The following is a 24,223-nucleotide window of genomic DNA, read 5'->3' as shown; positions in this document are numbered from 1 at the left end:
GGAGCTGTGTCTCACCGGTGTCCTTCCGCCGGCGCGGAACTGAAGGGCCGTGGTGTTGGTGCCCGGCCGGGAGGCTGCGCACCGGAGATGGCGGCCGCAGCAGGCCGAGGCGGATTGAGGCAGGCGGCCGCTTGGCAGGTGGTGGCCCGGGTTGGGGGTTCGGTTCGGGCGCGACGCGGCATTTGGCTGTCAGGCGTTCCGCCTGCGGCGGCGGGGGGGGCCTCCCCCGTGAAGCGATGAGGGGCGGTGGGGAGCGGCTATGGCGGCGCCCGGCGGGGGGGGGGGGGGCTGGAGAAGCGGGGGTTGGGGCTGGCTTCACCCCGCTGCCAGCTTCGCCCCCTCGCCCGGTCGGCGCTTCCCCTGAGAGGAGAGCGCGGCCGTTGGGAAGGCCGAGGAGCCCGCGGGCGCCCGGTGTCAGCACAGTCTGTGCTTCAACCGCCGAGAGACGTGATAAACGCGGGATATGGGCTCACCCGGCCTGAGCGTGAGTGGCCGCGTAACCCGTTCGCAAGTCTGAAGAGCTGCGAGGAAAGTCCCGACGAGTTATGTCCTGATCTCTTTGCAGATGCTGGGGAAGAGGATGGAGGGAATGGCGTCCACATTGTGGGCTCGTTGTCTCTTCACCAGGTCGAGAATTCCAGACTCGGTATGTGCTTCAGTAGTTGAGAAAGTGAAAAATAGGTATTAACCTGCTTAATTCTGTGCTGTCTGTGGTATGACGGCTTTCTAGAGACTGTGGGATAAGCAGGTTTATGGTGCGCTGGGTGAAGAACTGGCTGAACGGCAGGGCTCAGAGGGTTGTAGTGAATGGGGCTACATCTGGCTGGCAACCGGTCACCAGCGGTGTTCCTCAGGGTTCAATTCTAGGGCCAGTTCTGTTCAATATCTTTATCAGTGATCTGGATGCAGGAGTTGGATGCAACATTAGCAAGTTTGCTGACAATACCAAACTGGGAGGTGCTGTCGACTTTCTCGAGGGACAAGAGGCCTTGCAGAGGGCCAGACTGGAGCACTGGGCAATCATCAATGGCATGAAATTTAACAAGAACAAATGCTAGATTTTGCACCTGGGACAGAGTAACGCCAGGCACAAGTATAAATTGGGAGAGGAGTGGCTGGAGACCAGCCCTGCGGAAAGGGATCTGGGGGTGCTGGTCGGCAGCAGGCTCACTGTGAGCCAGCAGTGTGCCCTGGCAGCCAAGAGGGAAACCTGCACCCTGGGGTGCATCAAACACAGCATAACGAGCTGGTCAAAAGAGGGCATTATCCCCCTGTATTCAGCGTTGGTGCAGCCTCACCTGGAGTACTGTGTGCAGTTCTGGGCTTCAGAATTTAAGAGGGATGTGAAGGTCCTTGAACGCATCCAGAGGAAGGTAACAAAGCTGGTGAAAGGGCTGGAAGGCATGTCCTATGAGGAGCGGCTGAGGACTTTCGGCTTGTCTAGTTTAGAGAAAAGGTGGCTGAGGGGCAACCTCACTGCTCTCTACAGCTTCCTGAGGAGGGGACATGGAGAGGGCGGTGCTGATCCCTTCCCCCTGGGATTCAGTGATAGGACGCGTGGGAATGGGTCAAAGCTGTGCCAGGGGAGATTCAGACTGGACATTAGGAAGCATTTCTTTACTGAGAGGGTGGTCAAACACTGGAGTCAATGTCCCAACCCTGTCAGTGTTTAAGAGGCATTTGGACAGTGCCCTTAACCTGCTTTAATTTTTGGTCAGCCCTGAATTGGTCAGGCAGTTGGACTAGATGATTGTTGTAGGTCCCTTCCAACTAAAATAGTCTATTCAATACATAACTAAAACCAAAGAGATTGGAATTTTGACTTACATTGTACATTTTTACATTTACATTTTTAGCTTATATTTTTGCAAGATACCATCTAGTATTAGTTGACTCTCTTCCTTAAAATCATTCTTAAAGCCTTTGGAAAAACTTACCGTTCAGAGGCTAAGTAGAGGTTCTTCAATGAGGTGCATGTGAATTAAGTGCTGTGCTGGCATAGTGTTGTCCATGTATTTCTATGCAGTTGTGCAGCCAAACTCAAGAGTGTAAACGTTTATAAAAGTATGTTTGACTTAATCTTATAAAAGCTAAATTTGAGGTTGCTTGTTGGTGCTTTGACCTTCTGAAAAGAAAGGCAGCTAAACATGTAAGAATTTTTAACAAGGTTGAAATAGGTTTTAGAGAGTTATTTTGTTAACTATAATAATTCAGATATTTAGGAAAAAAACCTCTGTTTTTGTGAACGTTTTATTCTAGGTATTTCAGCCGCAGCCTGGAGATCATGAAAAGTATGGAGGTGACCCTGAGCAGCCCCACAAAATCCATGTTATTACTAGAATAAAAAGTGTAGTTGGTCGCCCGTATTGGGAAAAGAAGATAATAAAAGATCTTGGACTGAATAAGGTATGATTGTTGTTCTTCATACTTATTGTGTACATCAGAAATGTGTAAACATAGGGTAGAATTAAGGTGCTGGGTTTTTTTAAGGACCTCAGTTTTGCAGTCACAGAACTCAGATTGCTTTACAGCTGCTATAAAATAAATGTAATTGAGAAATCGATGATGCAGTTAAGAGGTGAGAAGAACATTAATGTCAAATGCCCATTTAGTGGGAATTCAGAATATCACTGTATGGTATTTCTGTGCCTGCCTGAGGAGAACCTTACCTTGAGAATTCTGCTAAAATAATAAAAATAGATTTGTAAATTCATTGAGTTCAATTTTCACTATGGGTCATATTATTCAGATATTGCAGGTAGGCAAATAAGACTCATTTATTATTGAAAATGCTTCCAAATCGGATGATAAATTTTCAAACAGACTCTTAAGAGTTTGTGTCAAAGATGTGTGTATCCAAATTTTTCAGGCCAATTGCACGTTGTGCAAAAACTTCTCTAGTCAGTGTTATATTACAGAGAAACAATGTTTGTTTGCTCAATTTAATATCTAACTGAAGCAAGCAGTCTTAGTCCTAAACTACTGTATTTACACTTACAGTATTTTTAATAGTTGGAAGATATATGAATATACTGATAATATAATGGGAATAAATCTGGATTTGTCATTTTACTGGAATCAAGAGTTTGATCAAGTTTTGATTTTGTATTTTTATGTATGTTCTTGATGCATAATTTTTCTCTAAATCTTATATTTGCAAATATGGTTTGTAGTTTTACTGATAGTGTGAAAAGTTCAGTGAACAGAGATTTGGGGTTTGGCAATGCATTTGTAAAACCTATTCTATCCTTTATATAGGCGCATCAGCCAAGACTGCACAAAAATATCCCTTCTGTGAATTCCAAGCTGAAAGTTGTTAAACACCTGATAAGGTTTGTCAACTTTTTTTTTTAATTTGGAATACTTAATGTAACTCTCTTCTAGTCATAGGACTTCACTAAGCAAACTCTTTTGCCTGTAGAATACAGCCACTGAAACTACCTTATGGGTTGCCAACAGAAGAGGAAATGTCGGACACCTTTCTTACAAGCAACGGAGAGCTTGTCATTAAACGGCATCTGAAACCTGTGAAGCAGAAAGAAATTAAGTCATAAGGTGTGCTGATTGGATTTATATTTTATAAAATAAATAATTTAACTCCCAAGTTAGGAGTTTGTCTATGAAATGTAAGCTTACTTCTTACTGTGTCTGGTGTGAGTGACGGAGGTGACACTGATGCTTAAAGAAGGATTACATGTGAACAAATATAAAATTCAGTGTTTGTAATGTTTGCCTGAAATATTAAATGAATGATAGGCTTTCTGTCCTTGTGTTTTAATTTTGTGGCTACATTACTGCAGTTTATGGCTAGCTATTGGAAAACTTTATAAAAGTCAGATAAGCAGAGAAGTAAGTGGACTAGATCTAACTAATGATGGTGAGGACGTTTCCCAGCTAACAGTAAAGGTTTACAATGGTGGTGCATGATGTCACCTTCACTGCGCAAAGGAAGGAACTGGAATTGAAAAGCTCTCTGTTTACCAGTTACAGGAGAATTGACTGGCTATCCACCAAGAGTGTCGTTTGATTGAGGCAGGCATTTGGGTGACTTACCTTGGTCATCCAGATCTCACGCTTGTTCCTTAGCCAACAGTCTGGCTGCCTCTGTAGCTTAAAAAGTACCTGAACTCTCCATTTGGGAATAACAGAAGGAGTGATTCACATCTTGGTAGGTTGTACAGTTTGTTTTTCAGGAAACATGCTATCTTGCTTCATACGTATTTCTTGATCCTAAATCATGTTTAAACACTACTATGTTTAATAGTAATAGCCTAAGAGTCTGCAGTCTGTGTGAAAGTTGATGCGTTTCCTGTTCTAAAATTGCAAACTTTAGAAATCTGGATATCCGGAAGCATACCTCTTTAATGGAAGTTAGTAATTACGGGCTGCAAGTTTATAAAATAATACCTTTTACTGAAAGATCTTGAATAGCACTGTGTGCATATTTTTATTTACAGTTTTAAGAATTGTGGCCAAAGTTAGGGAGCTGCTGCTGTATCAAATGATAAAGTAGTTTTCATTCCCGTGAGCATAAATACCATAGTTTACCACAGTGTGAGCCTCTCCTACACTAGACACGCTGTAGAGGAGTTAATGACTCTATGTTGTGAGATGATCAGAGGGATACAGTCGCTGAAAATGAGTGTTTATCCTTTCTGCATGCTTGCAGAGAAGAGTAAACACCAGTAGGAGTTCAAAGGAATAGAGATAACAGTAGAGAGACATAAAAGCTGGAAGCACTGTGTGCAGAGGAAAAAGAAGGATAGGCTGTGGTACTGGCACTGAAGAGTGTAATGGTTGCTTTGGACAGGCTGAAGGCAGAAACGCAAAATTGGGCTGAAAAAACTCAATTTTCTCAACAAGCTGCAGGCTGTAGTGGGAAGGACACAGAAAATACTGGTGTCAATCTGAAGTATATAGAATAGTAAGGAAAAAGTGAAGCAGATAAATGAATGTTGCTGTTCTTCCCTCCCTCCTTCCTTCCAGTATCTGCATAGCATCTTGCACTGCAGTGAGTTTAACTGCAGTCTCTCTGTGGTGTTGATCATGTTCCCACAGGGAGGTACTCAGGACAAGCTGAAATTTCAGCCCCTTTGAAGGATGCGTATAATGCATCCAAGCTATATATAGGGCATGCTTAAAAGGATGGCACAACTACTAGGGCCCAGAAAATTAGGCAAGTGGGTCTTGTTGCTGAGGGATAGCCAATACAAGACTAGTACCAGGACTGGTGGCCTGGAGCACCATAGGCAAGATCGCTCAGCCTTACCAAGCACATTCAGGATTTGTGTCCACAGCACTACAGCCTGGTGAATCTCAAACACAGGGAGTGCTGCCGGTTCTGTCATAGACAGTATGTATGTGAATATGGATCTTCTATTCATTACACTATACAGATGCTACAACCTTCGAAAGTACTGCAGTGTAAACTGGAAAGAATGTGTTAATGAACAAGCTTGCTTGGTACTGTGCACAACTTAAAAGTGTGTGATAAACTACCTAAGTTAGAGCAGAGCTAACAACTATTCCCCAAATATAGAGAATGGAAAATGCTTTAGATAGTATATGTTATTTCTTGGTAAGATTTAGCTACAAGAGCTGTTTACAGCTGTCTTTAATTGAAAAGCTGGCAGTTTTAATGAAAAAGGAAATTGTATTTTCTTAAAATCTTTAATACATGTGTAAGTTTGGATGTTTCTGAAATTGTATTTCCTCCAAGGTCACAACTGTCATACAGTCAATCCGCTATCCTAAACCTTGTCTGTGTAGGCATACGTTCTCTAAAGATTTCCTCTCAGGTCTAAGACCTGAACCAACAGGGTGCACAAACACAGTATGTGTCCACATACTTTCATTAATGCAGCATTGTAAATGCTTCATGTAAATCTTCATGAAGCACAGGTAAGAGACGCTGCCAGGGAACAAACAGGCTGCCTTAAGATGATAGCAAAATTCAGGTTGGAAGGTACCTTACAAGTCCCTAGTCCAACCTCCTGCTCAATGCAAGGCCAGCGCTGAGGTCAGACCAGGTCGCTCAGGACTTTGTCCAGCTGGGTCTTGAAAACCTCTGAGGACAGGGACAGGGCAGCCTGCTCTGCTGCCGGGCTGTCCTCACGGGGAACGGTTATATGTAGAATACAGTCTTGTATCCCGTCTCAACCTCTCCTCTTTCAGTTTATGCCTGTTGTCACTTCTCTTCCCACCTTGCACTACCAGGAGGAGCCAGCCTGGCTCCATCTCCTCAGTTATCCCTCACAGGGTAGGTACTGTGAGGCTGCTGTTAGGTCCACCTGAAGCTGTCCCTTCTCATGGGGCAAGCCACCTTGGTGGCTCTCTGCTCTACTTAACTGGCCTTTCCTTATTCAGGGGGCCCAAAACGACACTACTCTAGATGTGGTCTAACAAGTGCTTAGTAGAGGCGTGTAATCCCTTCCCTCGGTCAAGCTGTGCTTCTGGTCATACAGCCCAGGGTACCCTTAACTGCATTTAAAGTGTATTCAAACAAATCTTTGGTGCAATACGTGGTAGCAATGTGGAAATCTACGGTTTTAAGAATAAATAAATTTATTTCTGTGCTATTGTTCTCTTGCAGGTTCACTTACTGTTTCAGATTTGGTAATTAATACTGTCGTGTGAGTAGTTCAATACAATTCTAATAATAGCATCAGGATATATTTAATCACAGGTACAAAATACTAGCTATAAAAATTGCACCATATTTAAAACAACCAACCAACCCCCCTGTGCTCTTTGTTATTTCTCCTTTAGCCCCTAGTGATAACACTTGAGGGTTCTTTTAAACGACTTTAAACTATTTGCTTTTCTCCTGTGTGTCTTGAAATGGCTGAATGGACCCAACAACTCTGAAGCTAAGGTTCCCCAAAAGCTTTACTATGTGATTGATTAAAAGGATCTGCTTATTGTGCATGAACTTGCATCAGATTTTACAAACTACATGCCACTTTGAAAACATGATGAAATGTGCATATTCTTACTCCAGACCCTGCACTGAAGATAATATATAGCTTCAATAGAAGTATTCATTACAGCAGCTTGAGTTTTACAGGTTGTTGCAACTGTAAAGGCTTAAAATGTAGTATGAAGGGCAAAAAAAAGTCAAGGATAGCTTAGTATTTTCCCTCTTGTCACAATAAACAGCCACTTTGGTGTCACACCACCAAAGTTAAGAGCAAGTGTTCTGAAAGGATATGATACACTGTGATACACTCTTCCAGTAGATTAAACATATGCAATATTTATTGCAAATGCTCAATTCCAAAATTGCAAGTTGTTAAAAACCAATTTTGTACTGCTGTTAGACATATGTATTGACAGATAAAAATCTAAGGCAGATAAAATCTTGTTAAGCAGTGTTACAACTTTCTTGCAGCATTAATCTGCTGCTTGAGAAGCTGCAAGCACAGATGAAAACTCTGCTAGAATATTCTCGTGAAGTGACATAAAAAATAAATGGCAAAAGATAGGTTGCAGTTTGGATTATTAGCAGTGTTACCTTTTAAAGTGATTTTTTTAGCCTTAGCTGAAAAAAAAAAACATTGAAAGCTTGCACTAGGTTCTGGCTTCATTGCCCTCCCCCATTCTTACTCTTTCTGGGGGAGAAATCCAGAATTTTTTTAATTAGAAGCAAAGTACACAACCAGTGACTCAAATCTAATCATCACTTGGGTATCTCAGTATCCATTTCTCTTATAAAACTTGGCTCTTGCAACCACATCATTGGCATAGTCATTGTGGGTTGTGCCAATATCCATTCTATCATAGCTCTGGACGTTGTTAGCTCCCGCATTATAGGCTGAGATCCCACCTGAAATGCGAGTGAAAGACACACATAAACAGAGGTGATACTTGATCAGTAAAGAAGCAAATAAAAAATCACAATTTAAATACATTGCTTTATTTTGTAGCTCTCTTTTCACGAGTACCGTTGGCCATAGTATTACCGTTTCCAGCTATTTTTGTCACTGAGGCATTCCTTTTCTGTTTTAACTTTGTGAAGAAATCATAATTTCCTCCTTTACATCTGGACTTGGTGATCATTGTCCCCTTGCTGTATTTTGCTAATGTTAACATCTTCAGTTGTATGACTGTTTCCTTTTGTGTATATTCCTTCATGCCTACCCACACTAATAAACTCAGGCATATTTGTGTTGTAGTTAGAATAAAGGGACCCAACCACAACTGCTTCAGCTGTAATCGGTGCTCAAGAATACAACGTTTCCTCCAGAGAGGACCGTACGTTTTCAAAATTAATGTGTTCCTTCTTCAGAGTTGCCAGGATAATAGCTTTTTGTAGGTGGGTATAGAAACACAAAACAAATGAAATGGAGAAGGTGGGGAAAACCCCACCCTTACTCCTTGCAACTGAAAAATGTCATTATATTTGCCAAGTTTTCCAAAAGCCTGCTAGAAAGCTAACCAACTCTTATTCCCTTCAGTGAGTATTAAGGAATATTATTCCACACGCCAATAAAACAAATAGAGGGACTGGAATGTGTTAAATTTTCTGAAGTGCTCAGTTTCACAGCGTTATTGCACTTGACTTATATATGTGTGAAGTGTTTTAAAGCTGACAAAACTTTACCTTTGAGCTGCTGTTCCTTTGTCCAACTTGGGAATTTCCTCTGGATTTCCTTTATCATCCCACATAAAATCTCTGTGCCTTGTGCTAAGTGCTCTTCACTGTCCCATGACCCGACAATCTTATGGTACCGTTTGTCAACCTGAAAGTGAGACAGCAGTATCAGCACACCAGAAACCCCGCTATTTATCCAGAGCTCTTCATTGTTACAGGCTGCTTTTATTCATTTTGATCTTTAATCTCATGGTTTACCTCTTTTGTAATTGTATAGAGAGGAAGCAAGCTCAGCTCAAAGTGCAGGCGAAGCTCACAGATGTGTGAATAGCAGACTATCGGGGCACTGAAGAGGAATGCCTGCCCCACCTCCTTGTCTGTCAGAGCCTTAAAAACCCAGCACAGCTGCTGCTGTAAAGGTGACAGGGTGCAGAAACTGGGTTTACTGCTGTTCAAGCTTTTCCAGCTGTGAGGTGGCTGCCCCTCTCCTCCCCAGCTGCATCAAGGGTGGGAAAACCCCGTGTTTTTTTTTTCTAGGGATCTCCCCTCGATCTCTGCCCCAGTTCTGCTCTCCTTCTCCTTCTCCTTCTCCTTCTCCTTCTCCTTCTCCTTCTCCTTCTCCTTCTCCTTCTCCTCCTTTTCCTTCTCCTTCTCCTTCTCCTTCTCCTCCACCTCTTCTCCATGGGGTAGTAAAGTGCACGTCTGAGGGGGCTGGAGCTGTTACAAAAGCAGATCCCAATGCATGCAGCAAATGTTTAGGGATTGTATGGATAAGCATACAACTTGGCAAACAAGTGAGACATGAATGTAGGCATGAATAATGAAGCAAGATCCCCCACTAGCCAGGCCCCTGTGGTGCATGAATGCTAATTAATCTGACTGTATGTAGCTGCAGCCTACGGGCCTCCGTGCTTAGTTAAAAAAAAATGCTTTTTGAAACAAGATTTATTATCTAAAGTATGAAATAGGAATAACTAATCTCTTCATTCCCAAGAGCGTGCTGGGAAGCAAGCAGCGGTTTCACAGTGCAAAAGCAGTCTGCTCGTGCCCTGACACTCACCGGAGTCCTTCCCTGGTGCCGGGAGCTGACAGCTGGGTCAGTGTTGGCTTTATTCTGGCCAAAGAGTTGGCTGAAAAGGTTTAGGGGGCTGCCTTTCAATGGGGACCTTGCTACTCTTCTGACTTTCTGCTTCAAAAGAAGGATGAGGTTTGTGGTTTTAAGAAGGTTGACCATACCTGCATTAAACCAAATGCATTTCCATGGTCACCCCAGCCATCCTTCAGCACTGTCCCAGCATGCGACTCTCGAGAGATAATACCAGCAATCACAGCTGGATCAACACACTTGCTGTTGCCAGCTTGTGTAATCTTGGCTTGGTATTTCTCCATGTTCTTCAAATCTTTTTCTGCAATCTTCTCTGAGGCAGGAACTCCTACAACACAATATGCGTGACTTTTCCTTTCATTTTTGAAATCAGAAACAAATTGTTCTAACAGTCATTATGACTGAGCTGACTTTTTGAATCCTTCTGAATCTGTTTAGAGACAAGCAATGATAGAATTGACTGATTTTGCTGAAGGGTAAGTGCCCTAGAAATCAATACACAGATGATATAAAAGATATTTTTTCAAATACAGAGGGCAGTTCTCTAGTGTGCAGACTAAAAGGCAGGTCTTCTTGTTTTAAATCTAAGCCTTTGGGTGGATTAGTCCCAGATTTAGTTTCTTTTAATTTAGGACTACACTGAGGAAATATTCAGAAACTTAGATCATGAGGGAAACCCTCTTAAGGGAGAGAGAAAAGCAGGCTCGATGGCAGGCGCTGGATGCACCCAGCAGACCTTGCATTTTCTCTGTGACGGTCTTGAATATCATCTCAAAGGCAACTCTATTCCCAACATAAACTTACGTGCCCAAGTAGGATCTTTGTTGGTTGTGGAAAAATCTGCTCACATGACAATGACGGACAGCCAGAGACTGGGAATCCGTAATAGGCATGAGCTTGTGCGTGGATGTAAAGAGAGATGAACAACCGAATTAGTGCCTACCTGCATAGCTCAGACCTTCTGGTTTCGCAGTTGCCTCCGAAGCTCCAGTTGTGTCAACATTCAGTATATTCCCGTAACGGTCCAAACAGCCTATGAGCAGTATTTACAACCAGATTGAAATGCCGTTGAAATGTTTTCAGATCCATGACTGAAACCCATGGCATCATTTTGATATTAATGCAGGCATTTGCGCTAGCAGATGCAGTCATGGTATTGCATGCTCTGGAAAGGATTACCTCTCAATCACGCTAGCATAAAGCCACAGCGTAGCTTGTGAGGTGAACTAGCTTGTGCGCAATTCATCTCCTCAAACTTTAGCTTGCCTAAAACTTAGCTGTCTAGACTAATCTTGTGACTTGGGCTGCCCCCATAGCCAATGGAGAAAGGCACCTCTAAAAGGTGTTTTTTTCTATTCCAAAACAAACAACACAAATCTGTGAGAATTAAAATAAATCCTACCACTTACTGGCTCCAGCTTGCTTTTCCATAGCTACTGTCAACAAGAAAAATCGAAGTGAAACATCCTTCAAATTCATTGCAATTTCTCTGACTTGCAGTTTGCAATTTATCTGCATTTATCTGTTGTCTAAACATGCCGTTGCAGAAGGGAAAACATGCAAACAGCAACTGAGAGGAACAATGCTAACCTGAGCCTAGCAGTTAATGGAAAAAAAGACTTTGGTACAGTGAATTATTTACAAGAATATCAGACAAACATCACAGACCTGACATGTTTGCTGCAGGATGTCTCCCCACTTTCTCGCTGCACTTTGTAGAGGCAAACGGGCTTTTTATCTGCTGATGGCGTGTTAGAGCAGCTGACTCAGTGCACTTCCCACATGTCACTGGTATTACGGGAAACAGGAACGCCTGACAACTTCTTGTGTGTCCACCCAAACACAACAGGGTTTCTGCTCTGCAGCACAAACACAATGACGATTTTAAAAATGAAATACCTGTTAATTTAATTTAAAACCCCCGTTGCTAACAGTTTGGAACTAGGAGGAGCCTCGTCTGAAAACAACCACCCACCTTCAGTTGTTGGCAGCAATAATGTGCTGACAATGGGGAAACAGGAACCGGCGCTTTTGGATGTAATAAAGTTTTTGCAGGCAAAGACCCAGCAACAATAACATGACACAGAGCTGCAACCGCTGAGAATTTGGATATGCAGGGACTATGCCAGGTCCCTGTTGTTATCCCCTCTTGTACAGCCACAACAAAGGTGAAAGCACAAGCCCAAATCAGCAGGCGGTGTGGATTAAAGCTACTGTAGCTGTTCAGCAGTATGGAAAAAAGCCACTGGGTGGCAGACCTCCCCATCACTGCTAATCCATCCCGACATGCTTCTGCCCCGCGGTAAATTTTGTGAGGGTGAAATGCTGTTTTGCTCTTTCATCAGCTTTTCCGCATTTTAAGCTGGGGAATTCAGCCCATGTCACTGCGTTGAAAGATTCAATTCTGTAAATTTTTCCTGTACTGTTGATACCACCCACAGAGAACCAGCTGCAAAAAGTCACAGCAGCCCATGCGTGGAGCTCTTCATGTTCACAATTTCGAGTGAGTATAAAGAAGGTTGAAACAGAAGCAAGTACGTCTGGTAGGAAGGAAATTAGAACAGGTATGGCTCATACAGAAGTGATGTTAAAAAAAAATTGAAAATTCAGGATACCACTGAAGTTGATTCACAAACCAGCAATCTCCAAACGGCCTGTGCTACCATTCCCTTATTGCTGGGGGAGAATTATAAGCGATGTACCAATTTGCTGCTTCTACGTCACCGTAATTCAGGCAGGTAGGTAGAGCTCCCATGTTTTCTGGAGCCCTATCCAGAAATTATTGTTTAACCATATATGCGTGCATGGAGTCTCACATGTCCTGGGAAGTATTTTCCTCAACAAACCCGTACTCAGGCTACTGGGGGAGAATGGCATGTCGGCACGGTGGTTCATAACGACAGCCCTGTCACCCGTGCGGTGTCAAGCAGGCTGCAGCGAGAGCTTGGGAGCTGCCGCAGGCTTGGTTCTCCGGGGTCGGAAAACCAGTTACGGCTTTTGCCGGTGCTCTTTGCAGCATCTCTCACTCGTCCCACCGCTCACTTGCCACAGAGGAGGCAGTACCCAAGCCACCCTGCATTGCAATCTCTCCTGCGATGTCAGGGGTACAGGTTGTGGCTTTGGGCAGCTTCAAAAGTGCCCCAAATTGTGGTTTATGTCCCAGATTCCCCTTGTACTCGCTGTTAGCTGAGGCATTCAGCAACCTCCAATTCAGCTCCAGCTCATCCTAGTTCTTCTCCTTCTTTCAGAAACACTACAAAAGCCTGTCAGAGTGTGGTTCTGCCATGAAACGTGGTCTCTCGTGTTGAGCTCACCTCAGAGCGCCAGGAGCCAGTGCCGTGGGCTGCGGGTTGCCCTACCCCACTGCAGCACCGGGGACCGGTGCTTCTTCCCTCCCCAGAAACCGCTGCCGAATTCAGTCCGTTTTGTCTGTGCAACCGCGCCGAAGGCAAGGGCATGATCCGAAGGTACACATACATGACCGAAGGAATAATTTAACTTGCTGACTGTCTGTCAGGAGGGCAAAAGCCTGAAAGAAAGAGGTGGAAGACAGCGAGTCGGTTAAATCTGGTTTCCATGAGTGAGACATTTATCGAGACAGAGACTTACTTACCAACTGAAAACATTTGGTGTAAGAGCTGAGATAATAGCTGTGGAGGCAGGCCCTAGCATTTTTCAGAAGCAGATTATGCATTAATTGAAAGGGATTCAGAGCATTGTTTCTCAGTGTGGGTGTGAGTGTTGGCTCACCTGCAAAAGTTTCCTCTGAAGAATATATGTGTTAAGCTCCTGAGAGGGCAGGTGATATCCCACAGCCTAGGACAAGGCAGCTTGAAAATGTTTTCAGTTAAAGGCAAAGCAATGACTAGAGTGCCTTTTTTTTAACATCATGCTGCCAAGATGAACAAAATTTAGTCTATTTTTAATTTGTGTTTAACTATTTTATATTTAACTGCTTTTAAACTGTATTTAGAAGTTTTTTTAACTGTAGGAGCGTGACTTGACTTGTTTCTACTGGATTTACTTTTGCTTGTGTTGTCCTTGGGTGTGTCCTGTCTGTCTTTGCAGCATTTTTGATACCCAGAGAAACAGTGAAATAGTGACCTTCTCAGGTTGGAAGGTGGAAGTTGGGTAATCCTGCTGGGAAATGTTTAAACAAAGTGTGATGACAGTTGTGATTTATGTTACTTTTAGCTCTTGTTTATCTTCAGTAATGAGTAGTAAGGATGTCTTCTCATAAAATAAAACAAGCCTCTCTTCCATTCTGGTAAGCCAGTAGTTGAGAGTTTTGGCATGCATTTAATAGATGTTCTCTCTGTAAATAAGAGACACCCAAGGAGGTCACTCAGGACCTGTGTGATACAAAACAATGTTTAAGGCAGCATAAAGAAAATTAAGAACATGCTTTTAGGCCCTTCCTGCATTTCACAAAGAATCACACAAGTCCAATTGTAATAAAAATTTTGAGTGGATTATTCTTCACGTGTTTTGCTGCTGCAGACTTATTTTAGAAGCACTCATGGCTTCTCAGTGTTGGATGTGGGTTTAAATTGACTTGGATCAAGTGGCACTTCCTTTTTTTTCCCATCTAATTTTTAGGTAGTGTAGTCCGATCAGTAAACTATACCCTCTGTGATACATGATTCTCAGCTACTGCTTTCGTAATTTTTTTTTCTTTTCTGTAATAACAGTTCATATTTGAGGAATTAACTTAAGACACCATTGTAGTAAAGCTCAGTTTTATAGTTTAGCATTTAAGCAATCAAAAAGACATTAAGCCTGATAGTGCAGACCCAAAAGAGTATTGAAAGAAGGAAAGGCTGTGGCTGTTATAGGGAACAACCTGCACCATACATTTCAAAACCCTGGTGGTTTTATTTATTGGTTTGGTTTCAAAAGTCCCCAGTAGTTTTTGCAGAAGTTCTACTTGTCCCATGAGCAGATGTAAAGCCCCATGCTGGAGAATGCAAACAGGACAGAGCCATGAAACTTACACAAATTGCACAAATTTCAGTGTCTTTTGTAATAAGTTCATGTTTGCAAACCTTGGGTCTTGCAAAGCCGAGCTAAGACTTTAGATAAATTCTCCAGTATTTTGGAAGTCTTGTTCTTGACCTCACCTAAGTACAGCAAAGGCCATTCTTGTTGTAAGATAATGCTTTGCATTCATTGCTAATTAAAAATGAAAGCCAAAAATGGGAAACTACATGTATTTTTGCATTTATGTATGTGTTCTACTCTGTCCACGTGGATGTGGCAAACCTCTTTACTTCTTTCTCTTTCCTGGCTGTCTATTGCGTATAGACAGACATACCTGTCCTTAGCACATTTTTTCTTCTCTAAGTCGTCCCAGTTCTGCAGCCTCTTCAGGTCACATTTTCTTCACTTCTGATCATGGTTGTTGCTGTGGTTTTGAGGTTCTCCAGTTGGTCTCCATCTTCACTGAGCTATGGCTACCTGAACCCAACGCAGTCCTTGGCTGAGGCTTTTCTGGTGCTGATTAGCACAAAGGATTCGTGTGTCTTGCAGACACTATGATGTTGTGCATCCTAGTGTGGTGGTTGCCTTTGCACCACAGCAGGACACTTCTGCCCTCCCCAGTCCCGTCTCCCACGGCGCTGCCTTGCTCTGGGCCTGGGCTAGGGATGCTGGCAGTGTTAGTCCCTGGGCCAGAAGGCAGAAGATGGTGGATGTTGGAGACTAAATCCCCTCTGTAGCTATGGGAGGCAAATCCTGGCATGCAGAGCACAGCCCACCTCGGTGGCGTGCGTGAGGAGAAGGTGAAGTTGCCACCCGTCCACCTGGAGGGATGTCTGCAGTGAACATCTGCTGTGAGGTTTGCAGCCATCTCTGTGTGTATGTAAGGAGGACCTTATGAAGATACATATTAAACCAATTATACCTTTGCTAAGGCAAATTACAAAGCTTTGGCTTTTTTTTTCTGAATAAGAAAGAAAAAGGCAGGATGTTTTTGGTATGTATTTATTACATGACTACTGGAAAACTGCCAGGACGTAGGAAATACTGAAGTGCTCATGTTTAACTGTAAATGCACAATGGCCCTTATCTCACCTGATATTGGCTGTATGGGCTCGGTGGGAGTTAGCATGGAGACTGCCAGTGCCAAGACCTTGCCTTCAGAGGTACTACTGAGCAATTTGGTACAAGGTAAGACAAGAGAAAGTAGCTTTAAAACATGTATGTTTTACATAACAAACACAAGTAATTTCATAGCAGGTCTAGCTGAAGTGTCAGCAAGGTGCCTTCCAGCTAATGGAGCCTGTGGGCCGGTGAGCCGTGGGACAGGGACATGCCTCCGCGCTGGTCCCAGGAACTAATGGCATGAGGCATCTGCAGAAGTGATTGTTCAGAGTCATTTTGCGGGACTAATGGGTTGATCTAAGAGTTGAATAGTCATCAGCATTTGTTACTTCTGGGTGATTTGTGCAGCCTGTATTTAAAATATTAAGTGAATCACCTGAGTTTCCAAGCATATGCTGTCAGACAGCTGCTCCTCCAGGGTGGTAGCGAGGCAGACACCTCCCAGCCTACCTTCCCATACAAACTGCTCACAGCACCACGTGGGCTGTGGTGATGGCAAGCAAGGTCTTTCCAAATCGAGGTGACCTGCTAGGACGAGTCTGTCATTACAAGACACGTTTAAGAGCCAGCCAGGAAGGAAAGTCGGCAAGGGAAAATCAGGATCAGTAGGTTACAAAGCCAGGCACAGGGCTGACTTCCAGTGCAGCTGAGGTGGGGACCCTGGGCAAGGTTGTGAGCTTAAATGCAGCTCCTGAGCCAGCAGGCAAAAGGTGCGTGGGAGGGCAGAACAGATGAGGCTCGTCATGTTGCGGTATCAGAGCTGACCTTCAATGCAGGCAGCCAGACCCTTGGGAGAGAGGGAGAAGGGGCTGCAGAGCCCATCAGTGCGGTCAGGGCCCCAGACAGCATGGTCACCTCAAAGCTGACTCTTCTCCAGGCTGAGCAGACCCAGCTCCCTCAGCCTCTCCTTGTGTGTCCTGTGCTCCCCCCTTGACCAGCTTGGTGGCCTCTTCTGGACTCACTGCAGCATGTCCGTGTCTCTCTTGTATCGGGGAGCCCCAAACTGCATACAGTGCTCCAGGTGTGGGCTCACAAGCATGAAAGAGAGGGAAATGATAGTTCCCCTTCCTGCTGACTAGAATTTTACTAATGCAGCTCAGGGTGCTCTTAGTCTACATCTCTGTGAGGGCCCATGGTGTCCACCAGGACCTCCAGGTCCCCTTTTGCACAGCTTACTTTCTAGACAGTTGCCTCCCAGCCCGTACTGGTGCATGGGGTTATTCTGTCCCAGGTATAGGGCTTTGCCTTTGTCTTAATTGATCACCATGGGGTTATCATCAGCCCATTTCTCCAGCCTCTCCAGGACCTGCCATTTGGTACCATCTGTGAACTTGCTGGGAGCGCTCTCTGTCCCTAGTCTGAATTGCTGCTGAACACACAAAGCAATACCGGCTGCAGGATCTGTCCCTGGGGGATGCCACTAGCAACTGGCCACCAGCTGGACCCTGTGACACTGACCATCATACTTTGAGCCTGGCAACTTTCTAGACAATTTTCTACCCACCTATCCAGTCCATGTCTCACCAGTCTGCTATAAGGATGCTACACCAGGCTGGGGCAAAGACCTTGGCAGGTCAAGGTATACCGTATCCTCTCCTCTCCCCTTCTCCAAAAAGTCAGTCATCTCGCAGGAGGCAAACAGGTTGGCTGGGCACTATTTACCCTGTTTAAATCTATGCTGGATGTTTTCAGCATGGTCTCTAATTGCTCGTGGGAGGATGTGTATCATAACTCTGTGCACTGTTAATGGCTTTGGATTGCATTTTCCTATCCATTTAAGATGCTTGCAGCCAGTGGTTTTTCTAATTATTTTGACATACAGTTATTCCCAGTCCCAGAAGCTCATCATGGAAGAATAAAGGAAGTTCCCTCAGCATGCAAGTGGATGCTGGTGGGAAAGGCACGGCTTGCACTACTTGCTGCCAGACCAAACCCAACTCTTTCTTTGGCCCTCGAGAATGAGCCTCACTCAGTCCTGCATGCATCTTCCCCTCTCCTTCTGTTGCCTTTCCACCCTCCCACCCCCAATATTGTTTATCCTGCGGTCGGCTGGGATAGAGTTAATTTTCACAAGAAGCTGGGAGGGGGCGCAGCCAGGACAGCTGACCCAAACTAGCCAAGGGAATATTTGATACCATATGACGTCATGCTCAGTATGTAACTGGGGGAGCTGGCCAGGGGGAAGAGGGATTGCAGCTCAGGAACAGGCTGAGCATCGGGTTCCGGGTGGTGAGCAGTTCCATTGTGCATCACTCGCTTTATACATTCTTTTATTAGTATTGTTGTTATTATTACTTCTTCCCTCCTTGTGTTGTCCTGTTATACTCTCCTTATCTCATGAGGTTTTACCTTTTTCTTCCAATTCTCCTCCCCATCCCACCCAGGGGGAAGGAGTGAGCGAGCAGCCGCATGGTGCTTAGTTGCTGGCTGGGCTTAAACCACAACATAGTTCAATTCCGGGTCTAGAAGGAATAGGAGCAGCAAAATATACGAAACTCAAAGACTGCTGTTTCCCTGAGTGTCACTCTTCTCAAGCAGCAGAGAGGGCAAAGAATTTTGTGAAGCGCAAACATGTATTTCATCCTGTTCCCTTCTCAGTTTCTCTATCTGCCTAAAATTAACATCAGACTTATCCAAACTTTGCTAACACACATGACAACATGAGTACATTGGAGTCCTGCTTTGTTTGCTAATAACACTTTTATTCGATTTCTGTTTGCTTATTTCTGTATGACTGAAAGCATCCATCCATTCTATGCATTTATATGAAAAATTAGCATTCAGAAAAAAATGACTATGCCACAGCTTAATGTAAATATCAAGCAGCTTTGAAAAAATAAATCATGAAGCTAATACCCAAGGAAGTATTTTGCCTTTTGAATTCTTAAGAGAATGACAGATTTTGCCAGAAATGTGTTTTAAGATCTGGAAGGCAGCAAATTATCAATAGCAAAACAAGGTATTCCTCATAACTCAGAGAAATAAGTAGATAGCAGACAAAAACATTAAGATTTTGGTAATATTCCCTTTGTAAAATCCAAACCATATTGCTTGTAAAGAAACTATATGACTGGTGTCTTACTGAATGTTGTTTTAAAAATTCAGGGCTTTAGTCTGCAAATTCTTATTCATATAAATCATTCCTGTACATTTGCATCTTTATGGGTTTGCAGGGTACAGCTGCTCTGTGTCTTGTCTCCCTCAGGGTTGTGATGCAGGTGATGGTAAGGAAGTTACTCAGTAGAGATTACCGAGTCTAGTATCCGTGTTTCTTGTAATACTGGGCTCGCGCAACCACGTCGTTGGAGTAGTCATCGTGGGTGGTGCCGATGTCCATTCTGTCATAGCTTTGGACATTCTTAGGACCAGCGTTGTAGGCAGAAATCCCACCTGAAACAAAACTCCAAAAGAACTCATACAGACTTAAAAAAACCAGGGAAAATTCCAGCCTGATGTGTTCAGCTTTTACTGTTTTGAAAGCTTTCACTTATCAGGACTTTGGAAGGGGAATAGGCGGCATTATCAGATCTTCTTTGACCTAAATAGGGCTCTGCAAACAGCTTACGTTTTTTCCTGAATCCACCAAAACATCTGAAAGATATTGAGGTTTTGTGTTCACAGATATTTGCAGCTTGAGGAACTTGTACTGTTTACCTGGCCCAGCACAAGGTCTTCATTTATGCTAGGCTTGTTCAGAATAGAATAGAATGGGATCATATCATTCATATCATATATCATATCATATAATATCATATCCAACATCATCCTTGTAACTTCGCACTCATTCTTGAAAACTACTGCTCTTAAAGGAGTGCTGAAACACACTAATACATTGCATTATCTTTGTCTCGCAGCTGTGTATATGCTACTCCATATGCTGTGTTGAAAAGCTGAGGTATCTGAGGTAGCTAAACCTGCTGTGGCAGCCCAGCAGTCCAAGGGGATTGCGGGGTGCAGCCTGCTTTGAAGCGGGCAGCCATTCGATGTTGTGCAGCACAATTTTGCAATTCCCTGAGAGCAAACAACTCATCTCCTTTGTCAACAGAGATACGGAGTGAACTGCTGGCCCCGTTCAAGTAAACCACGGAGCTATTTGTTAACATGAACGGCTGTAGGAGACTCCTCATGGTCAGATAAGGAAAGCTCAGCTCTTATATAGACTAGATTTCAGGTGTATAAATATTTGACACATGGTGGTGAAAATTCAGCAAGACTGCCATACTAAAGAAAGGCAGAAACTACACGGAATTGACAAAGCTTGTCTTTTGCTGGTGAAGTAAAAGAGCGGTGAAAAGCTAAGCCACAGCCTGCTAGAAACGTAGTTTTTGAGAAACATGGGAACTAATTCAGTATGTTCTCATCCTAAAGATTTTCTTCTTTCCTGGACAAAACCTGTGGCTTGTACCTTACCCTTCAGCTGTTGATCCTTTGTCCAGCGTGGGAACTTCTTCTGTATTGTCTTTATCATCGTGATAAGTATGCTTGTGCCCTGGGTAAGATGAGCTTCACTGTTCCATTGTCCCACAGGTCTATGTGAGTTTTTGTCAACCTAGAAATATCAAAACAACAAAAAGAAGTAATTTCCCTGCTGTAATGGATGATACGTTTAGGAGCCTTACTTTTATTTATATGCTATTTGTTTATCAGGTTTTAGTGGAGTATCAGCAAATACCTGCATTAAACCAAATCCATTTCCATTGTCACCCCAGCCATTCTTCAGTGCTTTGCCAGCATGAGATTCCCGGGAGATGATGCCAGCAATCAGGGCTGGTTCGATGCACAGTTTTTCACCAACTTTCTTAATAAGTGTTTTATATTGATCCATAGCTCTTAGGTCCCGTTCAGCAATCTTTTCTGAAGCTCTAACTCCTGTAATCAAAATCAAAAGTAAAGGTATTTGCTTAATAACTTTTAAAACTCAGAATTGCCTTTCACCTCTCTCTTTCTAATACAGACAGAATTACACCAACATTTTGTTTGCCTTGCCTCTGGGAGGAGGTAGATGATCACCTACGGGGATATTATGCAGGCTCAGCAGCTAGTGTGCGTTCAGCGCTTTGGAAATGTGAAGGATTTGGCATTAGTGTCCCATGGAGAAATGGAGCTGTCTGGCAGAAGAGGGATACTCACCAGAGTAGGGTAAACCCTCTGGCTTTGCAGTTTTTCTTGAGGCCCCAGGGGTTCTAATTCTGTTGACACTGCCGTAGCAATCCGTGCGGCCCTGGGAGGCACCTGCAGAGGGGACACAGAAAGGCTCAAGCAGTAAAAACCTTTTGTGACTGCAAGTAGAACCCAAGGGGAGGCTGCACCCAGGAGAGGATGGGCTGCGGGGTGCGGGAGCCACACGGGACTGCCTCTGTCCCTCTTTGTGAGGGAGAGGAGGGGAGGTCCTGCCCTGCGCCCAGCACCCTGCGCCCAGCACCCTGCGCCCACCCGTCCCTCAGGGGCCACCCCTCCTTCTGCAAGACTCACGAGGGGAGCCAAGCACTCGCTCCTTGGATAGACTTTAATGGCAGCCGAGATTTTGGGGAGGGAGGTGAGGAAGTGCATCAGTGTCTCCTGCTTCCCGGCCCCGGGGAGCGTGTGCCCGGCTGGTTGGGGTGAGACAGCGAGGGATGCCAGACTTACCCAGGAGGGCAGCAAGGCCCAGCAGCACGAGCATTGTGTACGTGGAGCGGTTCTTCCTCAGCATGCCAAACAGCCTGAAAATCAATCAGTCAGCACTGGCACGCATGAAGGCACGAATATATCGCGCTGCTTGCCAAATAAACACAAAGAAACTCTTTCTGAGCTGATGGGGTGTTTCTCTTGGTTGGGTAGGCAAAGCAATACACAAATGGAGTTCTGGCTCTTTTTTCTAAGAGACTCCAATGGCAACTCTCCTGCTCTGGCACAAACCAGGCTGCAGCCATTCTAAAGAGATTTGTGACCTCTCACTTCTGCTGGTGTTCCAAACCCGTCTCTTCTACAACATACTGGTAACTTCCTCCAGATCTCAAACCCCAATATTTAATTCAGAAAACAGAATTAGTAATGTTCTGTGCTGCTGCACTCCCACCATGAACGCCCTTATTCCATATACAAACCACCTTCGGCATACCTGGACAGCTTCGCCTGAATCTCCTCAGACTTTCTTTGTACCCAGAAACTGGCACTTTCAAGATGCAATCTGTCTAAACCATTGTGGCTACCTACTTTAGGGTGAGTTGTACTCTGGGAACACCCATTTCCCCTCACGGGCTCTGAGGGGAGCCTAGGGAGATAGGCTCATGTATGGACGAGAGGCATGTAAATTTAGGTGACCTGAATCCAGAACTACAGGACAAATATCGGTATCCTTATTCAAGCAGAAATCTCAGGCAGGAAAAAGCTGCAGCCTCTGGGATGCCAAGGAGGTGGTATTGCTGAAGGGAAGGAGAACTCCTGCCCTGAGCATGGTATCTTACCTACTTGTCCGCAGCTCAGCTTCTGGCATAGGACTGAGGTTCGGGGAAGTTTAATATATAGGGAAAGCAACCTTTCGTTCAGTGGTAATATGACACTATGATGAAATGTATTGGGCTGTGGTTTTGTCAGACTTAACAGCACTTTTTTCTTATGTAAACAGAACCTGCAGCACTATAGATATTGGCGTGGTGGCAAGTATGTACTCAGGAGTGGCATTTCCCAGATTTCCAAAGAGAAGAAGAAACACCTGATTTTTCTCTGGGTGTCTCTCCATCTACATCTTATAGTTCACACCCTATTCTTGGCAGGAGCCATGGTGAGGGCTGAGCTAAAGACCCAGCATCCAGCTGTTCTGCAAGTGTTTGCCTCAGTCCCTTCCCAGCATCCCGCGCTGTGTCCCTACTGCTCAAGAAAAGAGGGCTGGGACTGACCCTGGGCTGTTGGCCACGTGGCACGGAGGGGCATGTAGCCCTACTGCCTGGGCTAGCCCTCTCCTGAGAGACTGGCCGTGTCCATGCTGGTGGCCCATCTCCCCCTGCCTGGGAGGGGTGCTCCCGAGACAGCGTGCTCTGCCGATATTGCTTGTCAGCAAAAAAAATAATGACACCTTGTTGTTTCAGCTTTTTTTTTGTTTGTTTGTAATAGCTTTTAACGAGTCCAACGCATCTCTGAAATGATTCAGACAACCCTTTGCCTCAACATTTCTCTCTGCTGTGAAGGCGGGAGGTTTCTGGCATATGCCTGCCTGTGAGTAGAGGGACTGTAATGAGCTGGGCGTTTCCAAATACTGAAACTGCGTTTGCCACCTGGGGACAGACCCCAATGCTAAGGATACCGGTGTCATGTTAACGAGGGGTTATTTGCCCGCAGCTGCCCAAGTCAGAGGGTCTTGGAGGCCCTTGCCTCCGTCTTCCAAGCTCCCTGCCTTCCCTCGAGAGACCTCTCCCTCTGCTTCCCAGCCACGCTTCCGCACGCTCACAACCCTTTCCCTGCCACCTCACATGCCACAAATACCACAGGGGGGAAAAGTATTACCCACTGTGGGTGGGGGAGTCTGGCTGGTGTCTTTGTGTTGGGGCCGAAAGGAGTCGTTTAGGATGACCTCTCTCCCCTTGGGGAGTGATCCCCCTGGACTGATCCCAAGTTCGTGATCCCCCTGGACTGAATTAAAGTGAAATGACACCAGCCAACTAGTTTAACCATTTATTAATACAGAATGCAAGGCATGAGGGTAGATACAATAACTAAATGGCAACTACTTAACTAGACAACTCGACTACACAAATGAGTCCCACGCCACATGTATAAAGAGAGGAGGGGAGAGAGACAAAGACAGAAGATATCACCACCCGTGGATCCAGCGGCATCCCGTTGGTCCTCTTGATTGTTGGTGTCTTGGTGGTGGGGGATCCCACCCCTAGCTCCTGATGGCACCATTTTATACAGTCCGAGTCCCAAAGTCTCCGCCTGGTTCCAAGAAGTAGTCAAGGCAACGGCACGTTTGCCACAGAGACTTTGGTACCCACATAGCGATCGTGTGGTGTCTCCAGTCCATTGCACATGCGGATGTGTTTTTTAGGGGGTCGTCGGTTGTCGGGTGCCCCCATTAAGTGCCGTGACCACCAGACGACCTTTCGTTGCGCCTGTGCCGTAGCGTGTTGGCAGTTATTGCGCCAGGCTGTGGATTCTTGTGCAGGGCTCTGCCCTGTAAACCGGTGTCTTGTGGTTTCTTCTGTGCCAAGAAATGTTTAAGACAAATGTCTGTCCCCTACACTTTGGAGGCCGTAGTTAGTCTCCAAAAGGTGCGTAGGGGTCAGAAAGCAAAGCGGAGGAGGGCTTGTTTGGGCACAGCTTTATTAGCAGTGGGTTCGACTTCTGCTGATGCCTTTCTTTGCAAGCCCTGTTTCCTTCGATGGTGTGGATGCATGGGGTCTTATCCCACCTCTGACAACATCTTCACACGATGGAGCCGCTGC

General features: G+C 44.8%; 3 protein-coding genes across 9 annotated transcripts; 1 reads left to right on the top strand and 2 right to left on the bottom strand.

The window, feature by feature from the left end:
* Positions 1 to 8: 8 nt before the first annotated feature.
* On the top strand, positions 9 to 3,762 carry MRPL30 (mitochondrial ribosomal protein L30). Of its 2 annotated transcripts, none has more exons than XM_049834463.1 (5): positions 9 to 138; positions 566 to 646; positions 2,260 to 2,406; positions 3,259 to 3,332; positions 3,422 to 3,762. In XM_049834463.1, exons 1-5 carry the CDS (start codon positions 88 to 90, stop codon positions 3,552 to 3,554), a joined length of 486 nt encoding a protein of 161 aa, XP_049690420.1. In that variant the 5' UTR covers positions 9 to 87; the 3' UTR covers positions 3,555 to 3,762. The 2 variants fall into 2 exon arrangements, with proteins under 2 accessions (XP_049690420.1, XP_049690421.1); XM_049834464.1 differs by having other exon boundaries at positions 81 to 134.
* A 3,460-nt stretch (positions 3,763 to 7,222) lies between these two features.
* On the bottom strand, positions 7,223 to 14,838 carry LOC126052850 (lysozyme g-like). The gene is made up of 6 exons (XM_049834080.1): positions 14,819 to 14,838; positions 11,367 to 11,557; positions 10,642 to 10,731; positions 9,830 to 10,026; positions 8,603 to 8,741; positions 7,223 to 7,825 (listed from the first exon to the last, which is right to left on the bottom strand). Exons 1-6 carry the CDS (start codon positions 14,836 to 14,838, stop codon positions 7,692 to 7,694), a joined length of 771 nt encoding a protein of 256 aa, XP_049690037.1. The 3' UTR covers positions 7,223 to 7,691.
* A 3,637-nt stretch (positions 14,839 to 18,475) lies between these two features.
* LOC126053000 (lysozyme g-like) lies at positions 18,476 to 23,712 on the bottom strand. 6 transcript variants are annotated; one of them, XM_049834461.1, is made up of 6 exons: positions 23,594 to 23,712; positions 21,429 to 21,502; positions 20,931 to 21,032; positions 20,473 to 20,669; positions 20,211 to 20,349; positions 18,476 to 19,190 (listed from the first exon to the last, which is right to left on the bottom strand). In XM_049834461.1, the coding sequence occupies exons 2-6, from the start codon at positions 21,490 to 21,492 to the stop codon at positions 19,057 to 19,059; spliced, it is 636 nt and encodes a 211-aa protein (XP_049690418.1). In that variant the 5' UTR covers positions 21,493 to 21,502; positions 23,594 to 23,712; the 3' UTR covers positions 18,476 to 19,056. The 6 variants fall into 6 exon arrangements, with proteins under 6 accessions (XP_049690418.1, XP_049690416.1, XP_049690414.1 ...); XM_049834459.1 differs by having other exon boundaries at positions 23,597 to 23,711; XM_049834457.1 differs by lacking the exon at positions 23,594 to 23,712 and adding an exon at positions 22,247 to 23,511.
* Between the last annotated feature and the right edge of the window lie 511 nt (positions 23,713 to 24,223).

This window comes from Accipiter gentilis, chromosome 31, assembly GCF_929443795.1.
Source record: "Accipiter gentilis chromosome 31, bAccGen1.1, whole genome shotgun sequence".
Lineage (NCBI taxonomy): Eukaryota > Metazoa > Chordata > Aves > Accipitriformes > Accipitridae > Astur > Astur gentilis.
The sequence above is the reverse complement of the archived record's forward strand: the minus strand, read 5'-3'. Positions and strand labels throughout refer to the sequence as shown.